At 34.0% G+C, this 19137-nt stretch overlaps 1 protein-coding gene across 1 annotated transcript in view; it reads right to left on the bottom strand.

Annotated features, from left to right (window-relative positions):
* Window positions 1–19137, bottom strand: part of lrp1ba (low density lipoprotein receptor-related protein 1Ba) — a 204136-nt gene that overhangs the window by 25826 nt on the left and 159173 nt on the right. Inside the window, exons 66-73 of the mRNA XM_081385187.1 lie at window positions 15635–15741; window positions 15394–15541; window positions 13509–13618; window positions 12023–12155; window positions 5006–5128; window positions 3247–3369; window positions 3029–3169; window positions 2779–2913 (exon numbers count right to left, since the gene is read on the bottom strand). Coding sequence (XP_081241313.1) covers window positions 2779–2913; window positions 3029–3169; window positions 3247–3369; window positions 5006–5128; window positions 12023–12155; window positions 13509–13618; window positions 15394–15541; window positions 15635–15741 — 1020 coding nt within the window. The remainder of the gene's footprint in view (window positions 1–2778; window positions 2914–3028; window positions 3170–3246; window positions 3370–5005; window positions 5129–12022; window positions 12156–13508; window positions 13619–15393; window positions 15542–15634; window positions 15742–19137) is intronic.

The following is a 19137-nucleotide window of genomic DNA, read 5'->3' on the forward strand; positions in this document are numbered from 1 at the left end:
CACACGCTCTCGCGCCACACATCCATTTTCTCACGCAGAGTAAAATCGCGGAGCAAAGAGGACACTGACACCCGACAGACTAGACAGAGCAGGTTACTTTTGAAAATTCTCACCTCTCATGTTCTGTCCATTTTATTACGAAATTCAGACAATACCGTTTTGGTGCTTGTTATGTGACGTGACCGATCGCTGTAGCGCCTCAGTCCAAGTAAACCGATCATCTGTTACTTTTTATTTAAAGATACAGTACAACTTACCGAAAGGTATTTATGCCTCACACATAATATCGATCAATCAGTGTTTTTCAACCACGGAAAGAGGTCAATAAAACTGCAGGACAACAATTATGTCACAGAACGTTACATTTACCTCAGGAAAGCCATTTAATGACCAACACGTAGTTGACTAGAAAAGATAGCTATAGAGAGGAGTATTTTGCTAAATATGTGCACTATATTACATTTGTATTATATTTTTACTTGTGTCATAATTTATTATAATGAAAACCAAATGATATTTAATTTAATTTGTTCATTTTTAACCTTTAATAATTATAGCAATTAAAATACCGTGATAATACCGTATACCGTGATAAAAGCTCAATCGCAATTAATCGCAGCATGAAAATTTGATACCGGCACATGCCTATCTGAGACAATAGATTACATTGTGGCTAATTTATCTTCAAAATCAAGCCCGATCCTACCCGAGCCCGTGCACGTTGTGTCCGAAACCCGGCCCGACACATTAACTGTAATTATGAGCCCGAGCCTGATTTAAACCCGACCATTTTTTAATACGTGGGCCGTTATAACCAGGGGTGGCGCCAGGGAAGTTGAGATGAAGCAAAGATGAAGTTGACGATCGGCATCTCCGTATAGTGAACGCGCCTATATGGAGAAATGCATGGATTACATCAGAGTTGCCTATTTCTTTTCGTTTTGAATTGTTTCGTTTAAAGACATGTCAAGCTTTCTTTAGATATATTTCTTAATATTCTCTGTGAGGCATACACTTAGTTTCAGTTAATTTATGATGAGATGCGCTCCAGTTAACGTGCAGTGCAAGGCGCGCCGGTGCCTCCATGATTAAAGCCTGCTATATTTGCTTCTTATTTATTAAATACATGCAATTCGTTGATGAAAAAATTATTAAAATTAAGATACAATTTATACAAAACGAAATTCACTTTAAAGAAAGGCTTTCTACAAAACAAAACTTAATGAAATGGTCAAAATCATGTCTAACCCACTCCAAGTCTCCCGATATACTGCACATCCTATCTTACTCGTGCTGTTCACTTTTCATAAATCAACATAGAAAAAAATAACATTATAATATTTTAACAAATATGAAAATCAATGAGATTATTTAGGCTAATGGCTACAACACATAGGCTATAGTAAGCCTACAGAATCTCTGTACAAATTTCTGCACATTTATTTACTTCTGAATTTTGCACACATAAGTTGAAAGGCATTTGTTTGTGCATAGTAAAACATATCTGCAACATTTATCAAGTTCACGGATAATTGTGCGTGCATTTATTAATTATTATCTTAATGAATAATGCAACAAGGACAAATCATGTAAACTGACTTGTTTGTTTATTCAGAATGAAATGGATCGCAAATGGATCCGAATGAAGAAACGTAAAAAAAAAAAAAAAAAATTAAAAAAAAAAAGTGAACAATGATGAACACAGAAAATGAACAAGAATGAACTTTGGATGGCCTAGAAGGAGTAGGCCTAGTAGGCTACAACTCTAATTTAATTCAACAAAGTTTTAGAATAATATAGAATTTTTTTTAAACAAAATAAATATTTTTAAAGTTTATTATCACACCGGGCCCGGTGTGATGCGTGCGAGTGGAGGAGACGCTGAGCATGACACGTGACGTGTTGCATTTTGTAACACAAGTGCTCGATCAAGGGCCCGGCCCGGGTCGGGTCAAATTCGGGCTCGGGCAGAGAATCTAAGCTCTGATTTATCTGATCCTGTCCATTAGCTTTGATCCATGTACGGCTTTTCAGAATGTCACCAAGTACAAATATTTGTAATATTTAATTTTTCAGCACGAAAACTCTTGCTAGCTAGCTGGGAACAATGAAAAGGGTCCAGAGCAGCAAATGCAGTGAATGAAGTTCATGTTCTCATGATTTATTTTTATGAATAAAAATGTTTCAAAACATCCCCCCCTCTGTTTTTTTCCACAAATCACACCCTGCATATATATATATATATATATACACACACACACACACACACACATCTGAAATTAGAACTAAATGTGTATTTTTTAAATAATTTGACTAATATTCAATATTACTCATTTATATAAATTATACAAACTATAAAATAAGTATATATATATATATATATATATATATATATATATATACTTATTTAAATTTTATATATATATATATCATTTAAAAATACATAATAAAACAAAATCTTATTAGTATACAATATTTAAATAAAATAAATAAATAATAAATGAGATTTATTAATAATAACATTTATTTTTATTATTATTACAATATAAACATTCATAATAAATATTTATTCATTTAAAAATATAAATAATGAAATACAAATTAAATAACTGAAGTAAATTTAAAAAGTTGTGTTGCCTCCCACTGGTGCCACAGTTTAAAAACCCTGCTTTATATCAATAAAGTAATAACGTGGGTTTTGAATGAATGACGGCAATAAATCCTATTATTCAGAGACATGAAATTGTCTTGTTGGTATTTTTTGTACAAATTCTCTACCTTCACATTGCTTGGTCTTTTGGTTCCTCTGAAAGCCATCTTTGCATTGGCAGATAGAAGGTGTTTTGGTATGGTTGCAGAAAGCGTCGTCTCCGCACACGTCCGGCCGTCCTCGACATGCACCATCTACAGAATCTGTGACCCACAAGGGACAAAATTAAACACACTGTAATGGTTTTACGCCACACACTGAGAAGCGCAGAAGCAGAAAATGCAATGGATGAAGGATTGTGGAAGGAAGTACACTTACATGCCTTGCAGTCGCGCTCATCTGAACCGCCATCTTCACAATCATCGAAGAAGTTGCACTGCAGATCGGCCGGGATGCAGCGGTGATTGGCACAGGAGAATTCAGACTTTCCGCACGGCCTCTGCCTTTTGACCACAAACACTAGAGAAGAGAAAGAAAGAGAGATCGTTTAGAGAAGGAAATAGATGGAAATAGACGAAGTGAAGTAGCCTACTCACCACAGTCGTCTTCATCAGAATTGTCGCCGCAGTCATTCGCCCCGTTGCAGATTTGTTCAGTCCGAAGACACACTCTGTCATTCCTACAGCGGAACGGCCTGTTTGGGGGACATGGCAACTTTCCTGTGGGGCCACACACACACACACACACACACACACACACACACACACACACACACACACACACACACACACACACACACACACACACACACACACACACACACACACACACACACACACACACACACACACACCATAATCATAACCTCGTTTTCCTCAGAGAAGTGATCTGCGTTTTTTGTGGCTTGTACCATTTCAAATGTGGACGAAGTGTTTGAAAAGTGCTCCAAAAGAGCAATTTTTCAGACATTTTACTGTCAGTTCTACAGGAAAAACATTTTCAGCAAAAAAAATAAAAAAAATAAAAATTGTTGTTTACTACAGTTCATAAGCACAGTTTAAGGTTTAATGTGAGTTCAGGATGGTCCAAACAGCCGATATTGATTTTCAGCTCCGTTTTTTTTTGTGAGTTATAACATTTTATTTTACGATTCAAGGGTACATCAAGTACACACTTATGAGAAACCTTCTGAGCTGACTTGCACACCGAAGTCCAAAAAAACAAAAAACAACAAAAAAAAAAAAATATATATATATATAAATATATATATATATATATATATATATATATATATATATATATATATATATATATATATATATTTTTTTTTTTTTTTTTTTTTTGGACTTCGGTGTTTAAGTCAGCTCAGAAGGTTTCTCATAAGTGTGTACTTGATGCATAAATATATATAATTATTTTCCCACATTTATTTATTTAAGCGGACAAAACGTAAAATATAAATATTTTGTTAACTTTAATTTATTTTAATGACTGAATAAATTAACGAATGAACAAACTAACTGTTGTGTAACTTTAATGGGAAATTAATCGCATGTAGAAAAAACTGAAAAATAGTCAAAGTAATAAAAAAAAAATGTTTATAAATAAATTGATAATATTTAAATAAATGGTAACAATTTACAATAAGGTTCCATTAGTAAATGTTACTTAATGCATTAACTAACAATTACTAACAATGAGTAATACATATGTTACAGTATTTATTCATCTTTGTTTCAGTTAGTTGATAAAAATACAACTCTTACATGTTAGTCCATGTTAGCTCAGGTCAATAAAATAATATAATCAGATTTTAAATATGCATGAATAAGATTGACATTAAAATTCACTAAAGTAATAAATGCTTTAGCTCATGTTAACTAATATAGTTAATGTTAAAAAATAGAACATTACTGTAAAGTGTTACCAAATAAATACATAAAAAAAATCGCAAAACAAAACAAGCAAAAAATAAATAATATAAATCAAATAAAACAAAATAAAAAAGTAAGCAAAACTAAATAAGTTAATAAATAAAAACAAAACACCAAACAAAACAAAACTGAACAATAAACCAAAAACACACGGACAAATTAACGAAATAAAAAACATCAAACCACATAAAAATAACCAAAATAAATAAGTAAATAAATCCAAACACAAATGCAATACGAAATAAAAACAAACAATCAAAACCAAACTGAACAATAAACCAAAACATACACACAAAAATAAAAAATAAAAACAAACAAACAAACAAACAAACAAACAAACAAACAAACAAACACATATCTACTGTATTATGTGAATTCAGTGGGAAATTAATCATACCAAGCTAATTATTCAAAGACATACCACACATGTGTGAATCTTCATCAGAGTTGTCGCCGCAGTCATCCTCACCATCACAGAGCCAGACCATCAGCTTACACAGCGTGTTGTTGCAAACAAACTCGTCTGAGCGGCAAGCCAACGACCCTGCAAACAAAAGGCTTTGACTTGAGGTAGAGGACATATTTTAACACTACAATGAGTGTAAAAATTGACAGAGATGAACAAATCGTCATGCTTTAGACAGTATACAAATTATGTTGCGTATTGGTTTTTGCAATTCTATCGGCATTCAATTCGTTTAACATTATTTTTCATGCTATGATAATTTTATTTAAGATATATAATAATTCTCACTTCAAAAGAACAGAGATTTGTGCCCATACTGCTTTCAAAAAAAGTAATGGGACACTACTGTAATTTACAACCTATCCAGGGAAAGTTTATCTATTTATATGACTTGTGAAAGCATTTGAACTGTTTCTTATCAGCAACCTTCCACATTCCCTCACAAGTACAATCTTTGAGCATTTTGATGGTTTAAAATAAATATGAATTGAATCGACAATTAAATATTTAAATTAACGGGTTCAAGTGTAATTTTTACAGGCTGAATTTATGCCAAGAATTTCATTTGGTTTGTATCGCGAGCAGTTTGTGCATTCATATAGATTTCTATAAAATGCCTAACCATTCAATCTGTTTGTAAAGCAAACATCTAAAAGCATTTTTTTTTTTTTTTTTTTATAAATAAACCCCAGCTGGCATTGAGACGCTTTTAATCATCAGCAGCTGAAAAGGCACTTTGACTTCCCTTTCCAACAAGCGACAAAGCATTCTATAAACCCTGATGATGAAATTTATGGAGCCCATTTAGTCCTCAGGTACAGTGAAGCACAAGCATTATGGAGACTGTCAAAGCAAAAGCATCAGCCAGGGAAAATAAGAATGATTGTATCCTATAAAATGACCTGAGATCAGTTTTTGTGGTGTTTAAAGACCTAAGTTTGGATGTCAGCTCAGAGAGCATGTTTTATACCAGCTTAAAGAGCCTGCCAGACTAAGAGCGTTGCTTTTTTTGAAAATACATCCTGCTTTTCTCACCCTGATCCCTCTTTCTTTGTCATCAGCTCTGAGCCAGAGAGGTTTCTAGTATGTGTTTGACAGAAATGGACATTAATATCACAGAGTTTCCCTGAATAAAACACGACGCCCTGACACTGGACCAAAGCAGGAAGCAAGGGTGCAAATGCAAGTCTCACAAACAAGTGCTCTTAAAGCTAAAGTTAAATTGGAAGTGCACATAAAAACTTGAATGATGGGAAAAAAAGCTAAAGCATGAATATATATATATATATATATATATATATATATTATACACCGAACGCCCAAATAATCAAATGAATGAATCAAACAAAATTAAATAGAATTGTCCTTTATTTTTCAATTATGCCCAACGAACAATGAAAAGAACGAACAATGAAAATACTATTTCACCCTTCTCATTTTATGTCCTTTTCAACTTAATCATATAATATAATTTGTTTGCAATGTTTTGTTTTATTTAATTTTGTATGAAATAAGTAGAACAGAGACCAAACGAATGAAAAAAAAACAAAAACAAAACCCATTTTTAGTGAATGTATGTTTATTTAATGCTTAATTAAGTTTCATTTAATCTAATTGAAGTAATTCAATCTATTAATTAAGTTCAACAGGGAGCAAGAGAAAAACAAAGGATCTTTCCAGATCTTCTCGAGCGTTAAAAGCAAACCGGCATCAGTGTCGAGACTGTGTAACGCGGAAAAGATCAAAGGCAGAAGTCAATACACATCCATTGATTCAGAGCCATCTGAAAGAAACACAGACTAGAAACCACAAAGATGTTTAGGAGACTGAAAACTGCAAATAAATAAACATGGCGTTTAGAAGCAGGACTTTATCTTTGATGCAAACACTTCTAAAGAGCCGCAGGTGCATGACGGCTGGCGTTGTCTTCACAACAATATCAACAACCGCAATTTTTCAAAACACTGAAATTAGGCCTTTCATGTACTCGCTTGTCAGATATCAAGTGGCAACACGGAACCTTTCATCCTCGCCAATTTTCACAAATATTGGGGAAATGACTTCTCTCGTGAGGCTGGGGATTTTGTTCTTCCCGTGCTGCGCCGCACACGGCTCAGCTGATCCGCCGTAATGTATTCTTGAGATGAGGGACGAAAATCCCTCAAGTCTTTCATGGGTTGAAACTGATATTTAAAGGCATCGGCATAAATATGTCAGTCAGTCACACGTCTGTCACCGGGCTTGTTTGGCTGAATTGAGGATTTACTGATGTAAAAGTTACATTTAGTTTACTTACTATTTACGCAATACATGGCAGTTGCAGACACGTAATGCATACAAAAACATATACTGTAGGTCTGTAGTAAAAATGGAAACATCAGAAATGAACACTTGGCATTTTTATTTCACTTTTTTTCTTTTTTAGTAAATGGTAATGACTTTATTTAGGGATGTCATAGTGAATGATTGAGTGAATGAATTTATTCCTTAGATTTAATTTGTACCAAATTATTTATATGCTTATACAGTATGTGGTACTCCATCAAATGTGTGTTCATAAAGTTACCAAAGGAATAAGGATACAGAAAAAAAAACTTTAGTTATAGCTGTGTACATCAATCAATCAATCAATCAATCAATCAATCAATCAATCAATCAATCAATCAATCAATCAATCAATCAATCAATCAATCAATCATTTGTTTTACATTATTTATTAAAATAAGAACATATGTAAATTAATGTTTAGTTAAAACTGTGTACACTCAAAAACAATTGAAAAATTATTATTATGATAAATAGTGGTATTTGTTATTTTTAATCATTTTAAATAAATTATATTATTCACTGAAATGAAAATAACTATATACAAACATAATTTGACATTTAATTATTTGTTCATTTATAATGATATAATGATTTTTTACATTGTGCTAGGGCAATTCCAGCGTTATGGACGTGACATTTGCAGTCAAAACTTGAAATATAAATTCTCAGAAAATGCATTTAATACCAATATATTGTAAACGTCTGTTTATATATCCATACTCCCTTAATAAAGGAGTCCAGACATTAGAAAAATATCAGTCTACGCATGCGTTTTATATTTAATATGAGGGAAATACACATGCGTTACGGACGTGACAAAAAAAATCTCTAACATTTTGTTGCCAAAATATTTTTTAGTAATTCTGTGAATTACACTGCGCAAACCAAAAGTAATAGTACCCACCGAATGAAGAAGGGTTGGCTCTCCACAGAACATAAAATATTCATTTTATGTTATTTTTCGTTTTCGCATTTATGAGGAAAAAACAATGTTACGGACGTGACAGTTCTCCGTTATGGACGTGACCGCTCTGAAAGCGGCACTAAAATACTGCTTTAAAACGTTCACAGAGACCTCAAACAGGCATTTAAAACACCAAATATTAAGGATTGGTATTATAAGCAAAAATAATATTCAATGTTTGTTCGAAAATCGTACCTCTCCCCCAACATGCTCACCGGTAAGACGGCGTTCACTCAAATCCCACTCCAACATTACATTTGAGTAGGCATTTAGTCTCGTATTAATGTTTAAATAAAATAATTGTATTTTTTATTTCATATGTTGATTATATGAAAGGATAACAGCATGAGTAAGATCATAAGATGCGCAATATATCGGATACAGTATATCAGCGGGCAGACATGATTTTGACCAATTCTTTAGTTTTTTTTTTGTAGAAAGCTTTTCTTTAATGTGAATTTCGTTTTGGATAAATTGTATCTTAATTTTAATCAATGTTTCATCAACAAATTGCCTGGATTTTTTTAAATAAGAAGCAAATAGGCCAGGGCTATTCAATTGGCGGCCCGCGGGCCACATGCGGCCCGCCAATCATCTCCATGCGGCCCGACGGCACCAACCTCCCTCATCCTCTTTTTGCTCCGATTGACCTGAGAAACGTTTTACGTGTGAATATTTCAGCAGTTATTATATGTGTCCCGAATTTATGTCGACTGAACCAGCGATAGGCTACCAATCATTTGTGAATGAATCATTCTTTTGGTTCGATTCTTTCTAAACGCGCTTGCATAACGGTCTAAAACTATTCGGATTCATTCGGACTGCTCCGTCACTGAATCATCTGAAGCGGTTTCTCGTTCAGTACAGTTACAACAAATAGCGATGTTTTCAGTTGTTTCACTAGTTGTTTAAACACGGCCCAGCGCGGAGTTGCGTTTACTCCCGGTCCCGGACACACTAATATTAAACAGCGTTGCGACAACCAGTGGAAGCGTTTCAGTTCGACAGAAACATTTCTGTTACAAACCACAAATCACTCGATGATTTAATTAGTATTAAATCGGATGAAACAGCCTCAACATTCCCAACAAGACTGATGAGGAAAGCAGGAGAAACATTGTGGCATGAACGAAATTAGAAGACTTTAAATCCCCTAATCACCCTTACAAACATTTACCACATTTACTGTAGTAATTTACCATGGTTGGGCAGAAATGTGCAATATTTATATTGAATACTATGTAGTAATAAATAAATATAGTAAATATATACTATAATATTATATAGTATAATAGTAAATATAGTGATTTATATTGCATTAGTTTTATTAGGTAGGTAGAGGAATATTTAATGCTTGTTATGAAATTATGTCAGTTTCTTTGTAAAGGTGCGTATAGTTTTTAACTTGTGTTTAGGCATTTTTTTATACAGTGGGAGCGAGTAGCCTGTGGTTAACAAGTCTCACTGTCAGAATATTTTCATTTAAGCATAACAATTATAAATAAAATAATTATTATTTCTCACCAACAGCTATAAGTTTGTATAAATAATTTATTTGTTCCAAGGAAAATAGTTGTACACAGCTGTAAATTATCAAGTTTTTATTTATTATGGTTTTATATATTTGCATACTGTTGGGTACCACATTTCCAAGTAAATACCACACTTCTTTAGGGTTACTTTAACTTATTTATTGAAACTGTTATGTTTCAATAAATAAGATAAACCCCCAAACCAACCCACCGGCCCACCTCAACTTTTCGATCTGATAATGCGGCCCTCGAATGAAACTAATTGAATAGCCCTGAAATAGGCTATAGCAGACAATTTAATCAGGACACAGAGGCGCCGTCGCGTGAAGTGGAGCGCGCCTCATAAATGAACCGAAACTCCGCGTATAATGTAGCCTTGCCTCACATACCTGAGAAATATATCTATAGGACGTCTGAAATGTCTACTTTTAAACTACTTTTAAGTCGTAAGTCAAAATGATTGCAATATCACTATTATTTTGTCAGCTTGATCGCGGGATTATGATGAATATTCATGTTTTAACCAAGAGGGAAAAACGCGACATCCCGAAGGAAGGATCCCATATTTCTATGGCTATAAGACACATGCTCTTCTTTAAGTTGTGCTGTATCATATACTACCTTCTGATATTCATATTTCGTCCTGTAACTGGCAGAGGAAGAGAAGATCCGTTCATGTGCGCTTTATCCGCCGCGCACTGAGGCGCTATATATAGAAATATACCACGCCGTATTAAAGAGCGGCCTCTATTGTTTACATTTTGTTATAAAATAGACTGAATTTGAAAGCTGAGACATTTTTTCATATTAAAACTAACAAAGCACAAATATTATTGCGATTATTGGATATGCACTGAATATATGATAAGCCTGAAACCGATCACAAGTGCATATGATTTGATGTGAAGCGTCCGTAACGGTCACGTCCGTAACGCATTATTATGGTTGTTCAGAGCAAAGTAGTGGAATGAAATGTCGATCCTAGTAAGCATAAACATAGTTTAGCTTTGCATATAAAGTTTCAAGTTATTTGCATTTATAATTGTTATATTATATAAACTTAATCTTTAAAACGTTACGGACGTGACAGAGCACTGAAGCGTTGAGACCTCTTTATTAAAGCCCTTATAAATTCAACAGGCAGTGCTGTTATGACCAAATTAGTATATTTATTTCTTAGGCATGCCTCCATCTTTCAGCAGAATGCTTTATGTTCAAATTAAGTTTTTAAAAGGGGGGTCTTTGATACCTCTTTTGAAAGCATGAAATATGGCTGGTTGAAATGAAAATTTTAGCATTGTTGCTCACCTCATATGTGGTGGAAAAAAAAGGCAATTTTCTTAAAATTTCTGATACAGCACATTAATACAGTATATTACAGACCTAAATGGACAACTTAAAAGGGGTTTTGATCTTTAGGTAAAAACTTTATTTTTTCATGGTAAGGATGACTTTTGCGTGGAATTGCCCGCTATATAAATTGTATTTATTAAATAATTAACTAGCTGAAAGGTTAGTTATAACTGAACACTCAAAATAATTTGAAAAAGTATCATTATTATTTCCATAAATAATTATATTTATTATTTTATTTTATATAATTTATTTTTATTTATTGAACAATCAGCTAATTGATGATGATAAATGATGATGCAGAAGATTTTTATAATTAGAAATAATATTTATTATTTTAATTGTATTATATCAATTATTTGTAATAAATTATTTACAAAGTGAAAGTTTAGTTATAACTGTGTGCAATAAAAAATATTTGAAAAATTATAATTAAAATAATTAATAATAATCATCATCAGCCTTCACACAATTAAATTAAGTTTGTACAACAAGAATAAAACAAGTCCATTCACACAAATAATATTTGTTGTAGTGGAAACTTAACTGAAGCAAATAAATAAATAAATAAATAAATAAATAAATAAATAAATAAATAAATAAAAACATCCTGTTATATACTAGCTAATAACATATTAAATATAAGTTACTGAACATTACAAAACTAATAAGTTTTTCCCTTCCCTCAAAAATACATCAAATAGCACTTAAGTTCAACATTTACATTCTTGATCCCGTGCAAAGCATCCTGGGATTTGGACATGCACCGCCCACTATCAGATTTAGGAGCGTTACCCTGGTCACAGTTGTCCTCGTCACTTTGATCCAGGCAGTCGAAGACCCTGTCGCACCTCCAGCGAGCGGGAACACAGTGTGCTCGATTACGACACAGGAACTCGTCCTCCTTACACTCCAGAATGCAGTCCACCTGCTCACACACACACACACACACACACACACACACACACACATTTCTCAAAGGCACAGGCTCGACTATTTCAATAACACAACTGAATGATTGGCTGAATTAAAAGGCGCGTCCTCTTTAGCAATGACCTTTGATCTTTTCATACAGCTGAAATTGCTTTATATATATAATGCATGGAAGAAATGCGGCCTTGGCTCTCTAGGGGCCTCTGAAAAAGAGGTCTGTTTTAATGGTCCTTATTAGGACAGGCAAACTCCGTTGAACTGTTGACACTGCATTATGAGTAAGGGTGTAATTAAACCAAAGTCCCTCGAGAAAAGAGACCGTAGTCTTGAGGAAGCAGCCTGGAACCACCAAGAAACAATGCTGTGCAACGTTGCATCATAGTTAAAGGGAATTATAAGCCTTTTGTCATCAAAAATAAGCCTTTTGTCATCATTTGGATTAATTCCAAGCAACTTTTTGGTTCTTTTTTAGAACTTAATAGTTTTGGACCCCATTGACTTCCATTGCATTGATGAAAACCACTGAAAATGTCACATATTTAATGTTTTAGTAAAAACCAAGCCATGCAAGTTTGGAACTTTGAGGATTTTATTTAATTTTTATTATGATTATTAATAATAATAATACTAATAATCATAATAATATGTATTATAATACTTTTTATATAGATTATTATAATTATTATTTAAATGTAATACTTATATAATTATAATACATATAATTATTATAATTACTATTATGTAGAAAAAATTTACTAATGTAAATGTTAACTATAACTGTTATTATTAAAATTAAATAAATATAATAAAAATTATAATTATTACAATTCATTATTTTATATAGATTATTATAATTATGTAATATAATATATAAATTAAATATACAATTATAATATATATAATTATTATTATGTAGAAAATAATTAACTAACTTTAAGATTGATTATAACTGTCTACAATGAAAAAATATTATTATGGTAAATAATATAAAAGTAAATGTATAATTCATCGTTTTATATATATTATATTCATGTAGAAAATAATTAACTAACTTGAAGATTATTTGTAACTGTACAGTCAAAAAATTATTTAAAATATATTATTATTATTAATAACAATAATGAAAAATGATTATTTTTAATTGTATTATATGAATAGCATTTATTCATTAATTAATTGAAAGCTTAGTTTTAACTGTGTGCGCACAAAAATAATATGGCAAATCTATTCAATTAATTTAAGTTTGTGCAACGAGACTTCAAAGTTTTTTGGACCCCATTGACTTCCACTGTATTGACCAACACAGCTGAAACAGTCTGTGAAGATTCTGTGTGTGTACCACACTGACCTCATCAGATCCGTCCGAACAGTCGTTTTGTCCATCACAGCGCTGGCTAGCCGACACGCAGCCCCCTCCAATGCAAACATACTCGTTCTGACCACATGACGTAGGCCGAGCTGCATAGAAACACAAAAAATCTTCCAATCAAAGAATCCTAAGTCCATCCTATCTATAATAAGACATGTCAATCTACATGTCCTGGGACAATACGTTCCTTGAAAGCTTCTGTATCGCACACGTGACTCTCTGCTGTGGAACGGCATAGTCTGAAATGAACTGAGCTGCAGATTCGGTCAGTAAGAGGTTGTGAGAGATTTCTGGCTGCACTTTTTGAAGTGATTTCAGCCGCATTAATATTAATCGGAGGGTAAAATTCCCCTGACTTGCTTTGAGTCGCAGGGAAAGAGCAAAAGAAGGGGAGAGAGTGTGAGAGCTTTCTGGATGCATCTTCAGTGGTCCTTACGATCAGAATAATTCACTGCGGTTGCAGGCGTGGATGTACTCAGGTACCCTGTGCACAGCACACAGCGCTGAAATATTCACGACGAGGGCCAAGAAAGAGTGGAGGGAGACCTCAACTTAAAAAAAAAAAAAAAAGAGAGAAACACTTCAAGTCTCTTGGGGTTAAAATAACAGATGAAGTTGAGGTTTGGAAAATGCATAATTCTGAGTTCTTGAGTATTCTTGACTTCTTTAGCTTAGATTGAAGTTTTAGAATAAATTAATGAGTTAAAAAAGGAATACACACACACACAGTGGTGGGGTAACATTACAAGTAACGTCAGATACGTAATCAGATTACTTTTTAAAGTAACGAGTAAAGTAACACATTTTGTTTTGCACAACAAAATATTTGAGCTACTTTTTCAAATAAATAACCCAAGTTAATTTGAATTTGGCGTGAATTTGCATTTCCTTTAGCCTGAGGCATATTCAATTCACTTTTGGTGTCAAAGGGCTTTTACATTTGCCACAAATAGAAGTTTTTTTTTGTTATAAAAAAGCAAGCTCAACCCAGGTAAGAAAGAAAATAAAGCAAAAGAAACATAACTCAACACTATATAAAATACAGTAGTCAACATTTGAGGTGGATCAAAACCTTTCATCAAAGTTATACATGAATTTTGAACAATACCCGTTCTTGTCTTAGGACAACTTTGATGAACTTTTTTAATCCACTTCAAATGCTGACTACTGTATATATAGCTCAACATGTCTGGAGGCTGTGGTTCTGTCTTAAATAGATCTCATTTTGACTTTAAAGCTCTGGGGAGGAGCGTATCTGGCTATTGATACCATAGAGGATGTGAATATTAAAAATCCATCTTGAGTAAGTGGATTTGCCATCTGTTCCTCAAGAAGACATGAAAAGGAAGATGAGAGGAATATATTTTGCCTTTTATTTTTGCAGTGAAAGCGGTACAGGTACTGTAGATGTTCTGGTTTCACTTTTTTTTAAAAACATACATGCTTCTTTCTAGCAACCTCTTGGCTGGAGTATTAGCAGGTGTACGGTACTTGCACTAAGTGTACTTTAGCAGCAGATTTAGACTCAAAGGACTGACGATGAGGGAGGAACATGCCGTTCCCAGGGACGAAAATCCTAGCGTGACATTTAAATGCGGTTCGGTAACAGCGGATGACAAATGTGGGGTCATTTTGCTGTTAGTTTTAAGTGGTAGAGGCTTAGCGGTTATAAATGAAGGCAGCGTCACAGGGTTTGAGGTCGTGCAGAGATTTCCAGTCTCTATTGTGTAGTTGGAGAGCTGTGATTCCCTTTGGATAAAAGATGTCCTCTCGGTGACATGTGATTATAGGAGCTGTCCCGGACCAGCTTTGATGGGCTCTGGATCTGTTTGCATTATTTAAAGAGCATGTGAAAGCGGCTAACCTGTCATGGCGGTGTTGGCAGGGCTGCAGTTGGCCTCGTCCTCCCCGGTTTTGCAGTCTTCCTGTCCATCACAGAGCCATTTGACTGAGATACAGAGATGATTCAGGCACTGGAACTGATCCTCTGAGCAGTGGCTCTCACAGCCTCTCTGAAAACACATGCGCAGGATGTCAGCACTTTAACAGGAATGAGATTAACCATGTGTGTTAATGGTGTGATTGACGAATGTGGTTCTTGAAACCTCGTCAGAGTTATCGGTGCAGTCGAAGTCGCCGTCGCATCGGAAGCGTGAGGAGATGCACTCTCCGTTGGCGCAGATGAAATTTTTCGAGTTACAAGTCACTGGCTCTAAAAAGAGAAAGACATAAATGGATTTAGAAATTGGAGTGTGGGCTGTGCAAACTTACTAAGCATTTGGCAGCAGTAAAACAAACAAACAAATGGCTAACAGTTTTTTCTGTTGTTATGAACAGACACATCCAGACTTCCTTTGGTGAGATTTGGCAGGAAGCCTAAGAAATGCCAGAGAGAATGTGAAAATGAGATAGAGATAGAGAAAGTTAAAGCAAATTAAAAACAGACCGAATTGGCAAACAAACAACAGACAGAAATGGAAGACAGACATCAAAAGGAGGAAAAAGAGAAAAAGAAGTGAATAAATGCAAACAAATAAAAGGAAAACAAGACAGATAAAACGAATAAAAGACAGAAATAAAGACAAAAAGAACAAGTATAAAATGACTAAAGAAAAACAGACATACAGAACAATTAAATAAGCAAAAGAAGCGAACAAATAAATGACAGAAAAACAAAAAAAGGAAACAAAGGAAATGAACAAAAAAGTAAAAAACAAAAAAACTAATGAAATATTAAAGATCAAAAGACAGAATAAGAAAATAAATTACAGATGAAAACAACAATTTGGAAAAAAAGGCCAAGTACAAGAAAGACGAGTGAACGACAGAAATAAAGAAAGAAAAAGAACGAGTAACAACACACAGAACAAACATGAAAATAAATGAAACTGAAAGTGAATGAGTAAAAAAAGAAAGAATAAACAAACAAAAGATATAAAAAGTAATAAAGAAACAAACAAATAAAAAACTAAAGATACACAGAACAAACAAACAAAATGAAAAATGAAAGATACAAAAAAGTAAGAAACAAGCAAATGAAAGAACAAAAAACAGAATGAACAAACGAAAGATTCATAGAAGAAAGAAAGAAAGAAAGAAAGAAAGAAAGAAAGAAAGAAAGAAAGAAAGAAAGAAAGAAAGAAAGAAAGAAAGAAAGAAAGAAAGAATGGGGGAGCACAAATCTCCTCCATCACAGTAAGTGAGTGCTGCTGTGTCACTCCTCTAACTCTATTATCAGCCCTGACATCACCACTCCACGACCCAATCAGAGCCTTTATATCTCCCACTGATGTTTCTGTGCGTGGCTCCCAAGGTGAATCCAACGGAGGAAGAGAAATACAGCCTGTCTGTTTTCACTACCATTCAGCAAGTGAGCAAATACACCAGGCTGAACACACACACACACACACTTCAGAGCAGAAATTCATCTCTAGATAAGTAGGTGACAGTATTTGAGTCCTATTTTCTATCTCATCCATGCAAAAATAGACCCTGTTGTACATAAATAGACACTTTCAGGTAGATAAAACATGAGCTTGAGTCTAACAAACACTCATCAGTAGCCCGTGTTCATTAAGATTGTTAAAAACGTCCTCTAGGGAAACGCTGCATGCTGATAGTGCATGAATACATAACCTGTTTGTATTAGCGTCTGTTGTGATGTATCAGCGAGGGATCTGAGAGCTTGCTCTTAATTGAAAGAGATGGAGAGACTGGTAGTAAAAGGATGAGAGAGAGGAAAAAGGAAGTAGGGAGACTGAGAAGATCACGAGCTGAATGTGAAATTGAATTACACATAAACCCACAGCTCATAAAAATCTACACGTCTGACGTGACAGCTGGGAAACCTTTAAGACATTGTTGATATTTAGTAAATAATGCTGAGACAGTTGCTTTAAACTGACATTGATTTGTTACAAGTACTTTGTGTACCCTCTAAAGTTTTAAACTCCAACTAGTAGGTCTAAGCACAACTTCAAAGGAAAGGAAGGAAAAAGGAAGGGAAGTGGAAAAGGAGAACAAAATAGGATTAAAAAGGAAAAGAAAAGGGGAAAGAGAAGAAGGACAGGAGGAAAGAGAAAGAGAATGAAAGGAAAAGTTAAGGGTAAAAATAAAATGCAAAGTAAAGGAAAGGAAAATGAAGTAAAGGAAAAACAGAGAGGAAAGAGAAAGGTAAAGAACAAGGAAGAAAATTAAACCAAACAAAACAAAAGGAAAAACAGGGGAAAGGAAAAGGGGAAGAATAGCAAGCAAAGAAACAGACAAACAGGCATGAAAAATGTAATTAGAAAGAAAGACCAAATGCTAGATATACAGACAAACTGTAAAATAAAATGAGTGAATGAACAGAAAAATGAGAAAAAGATCAGAGATATTAAAACACAACAAACAAAAGACAGATAAAGAAGAAAGGAAAAACAAACAAAGAACAATCAAGTGAATAAATGAACAAACAAAAGAAAGACAGACCAACAGAATTACAATACAGAAAAAAAGGAAGAACATGTATGAATTACCTTTGAATTAAAAAAAACTTACAGAACAAACAAATAAGCAAACGAATGAATGACAGAAAAAAAAAACACGAACAAAAAGTGAGGCAAACAATGAATGGAAAAATAACAAAGGAGGATACAAATGAAAGAAAGAAAGAAAGAAAAAAAGAAAGAAAGAAAGAAAGAAAGAAAGAAAGAAAGAAAGAAAGAAAGAAAGAAAGAAAGAAAGAAAGAAAGAAAGAAAGAAAGAAAAACAGGAAGAACAGGAAAAAGCAAGGAAATGAGAAAGTAAAGGAAGTAATGGAAAAACAGATGGGAAACAGGAGGGGAAGAGAATGATTTGACGGAAAAGGAAGGTGAAAGAGAATAGAGAGTGGAAAAGAAAAGGGAAGGAGGATGGAAGAAAATGTAAAATAAATGTAAATAATTCTAAAATAATAATTATAAAACTAAAAAGAAAGGAAATGTAAAGTAAAATGCAGTAAAGGAAAAAAAAAACTGATTGGAAAAGGAAGGGGAAAAGGATGATCACTAGGAAGAGGAAGGGGAATAGGAAGGGGAAGGGAAAATGGAATAAAATGAAAAGGAAAAAAAAAGGAAAAGGAACTAAAGGTAAAACAGAAGAGAAAGAGCAGTTAAGGTGGAACAGCAGAAAAGGAACAGAAAAGAAAAGGGAAGCAGTATCATTGAGGTGGCAATCGTGCTCATGTTTTCTTCTGCAAGAATGAGTGTGACTCACATCATCAAACTTTGAAGAAATGATGGCAGAGGCTCAGTAATCTAGTAAATGAATGGACAGAGCTCACGCCACAACATGGAGAAAAAACAAACCACAGCGATGGCAAACAAGCATCGCTGTTTATCACGGGAGCCGACGCCGGGAGCAACAGGACCGCAACCATTAAAAACAAATTGCAGATCAGGGTGAGAGATCGATTCTGCCATTCAGTGGGACACATCCTCCGCTAAACTGTCAATCAACGTCACAGAGCTGACAAAAACATACAGCTGCACTCCAGTGGACGCTAGTTAGCAACGTACCAAGAAGACAAGAAAAATACCTGTCTGCATTTCAGGAAAATTGATATAATCACTACCTCGGCCGACACATA

This window comes from Scardinius erythrophthalmus (assembly GCF_964197995.2).
Source record: "Scardinius erythrophthalmus genome assembly, chromosome: 14".
Taxonomy (NCBI): Eukaryota; Metazoa; Chordata; class Actinopteri; order Cypriniformes; family Leuciscidae; genus Scardinius; species Scardinius erythrophthalmus.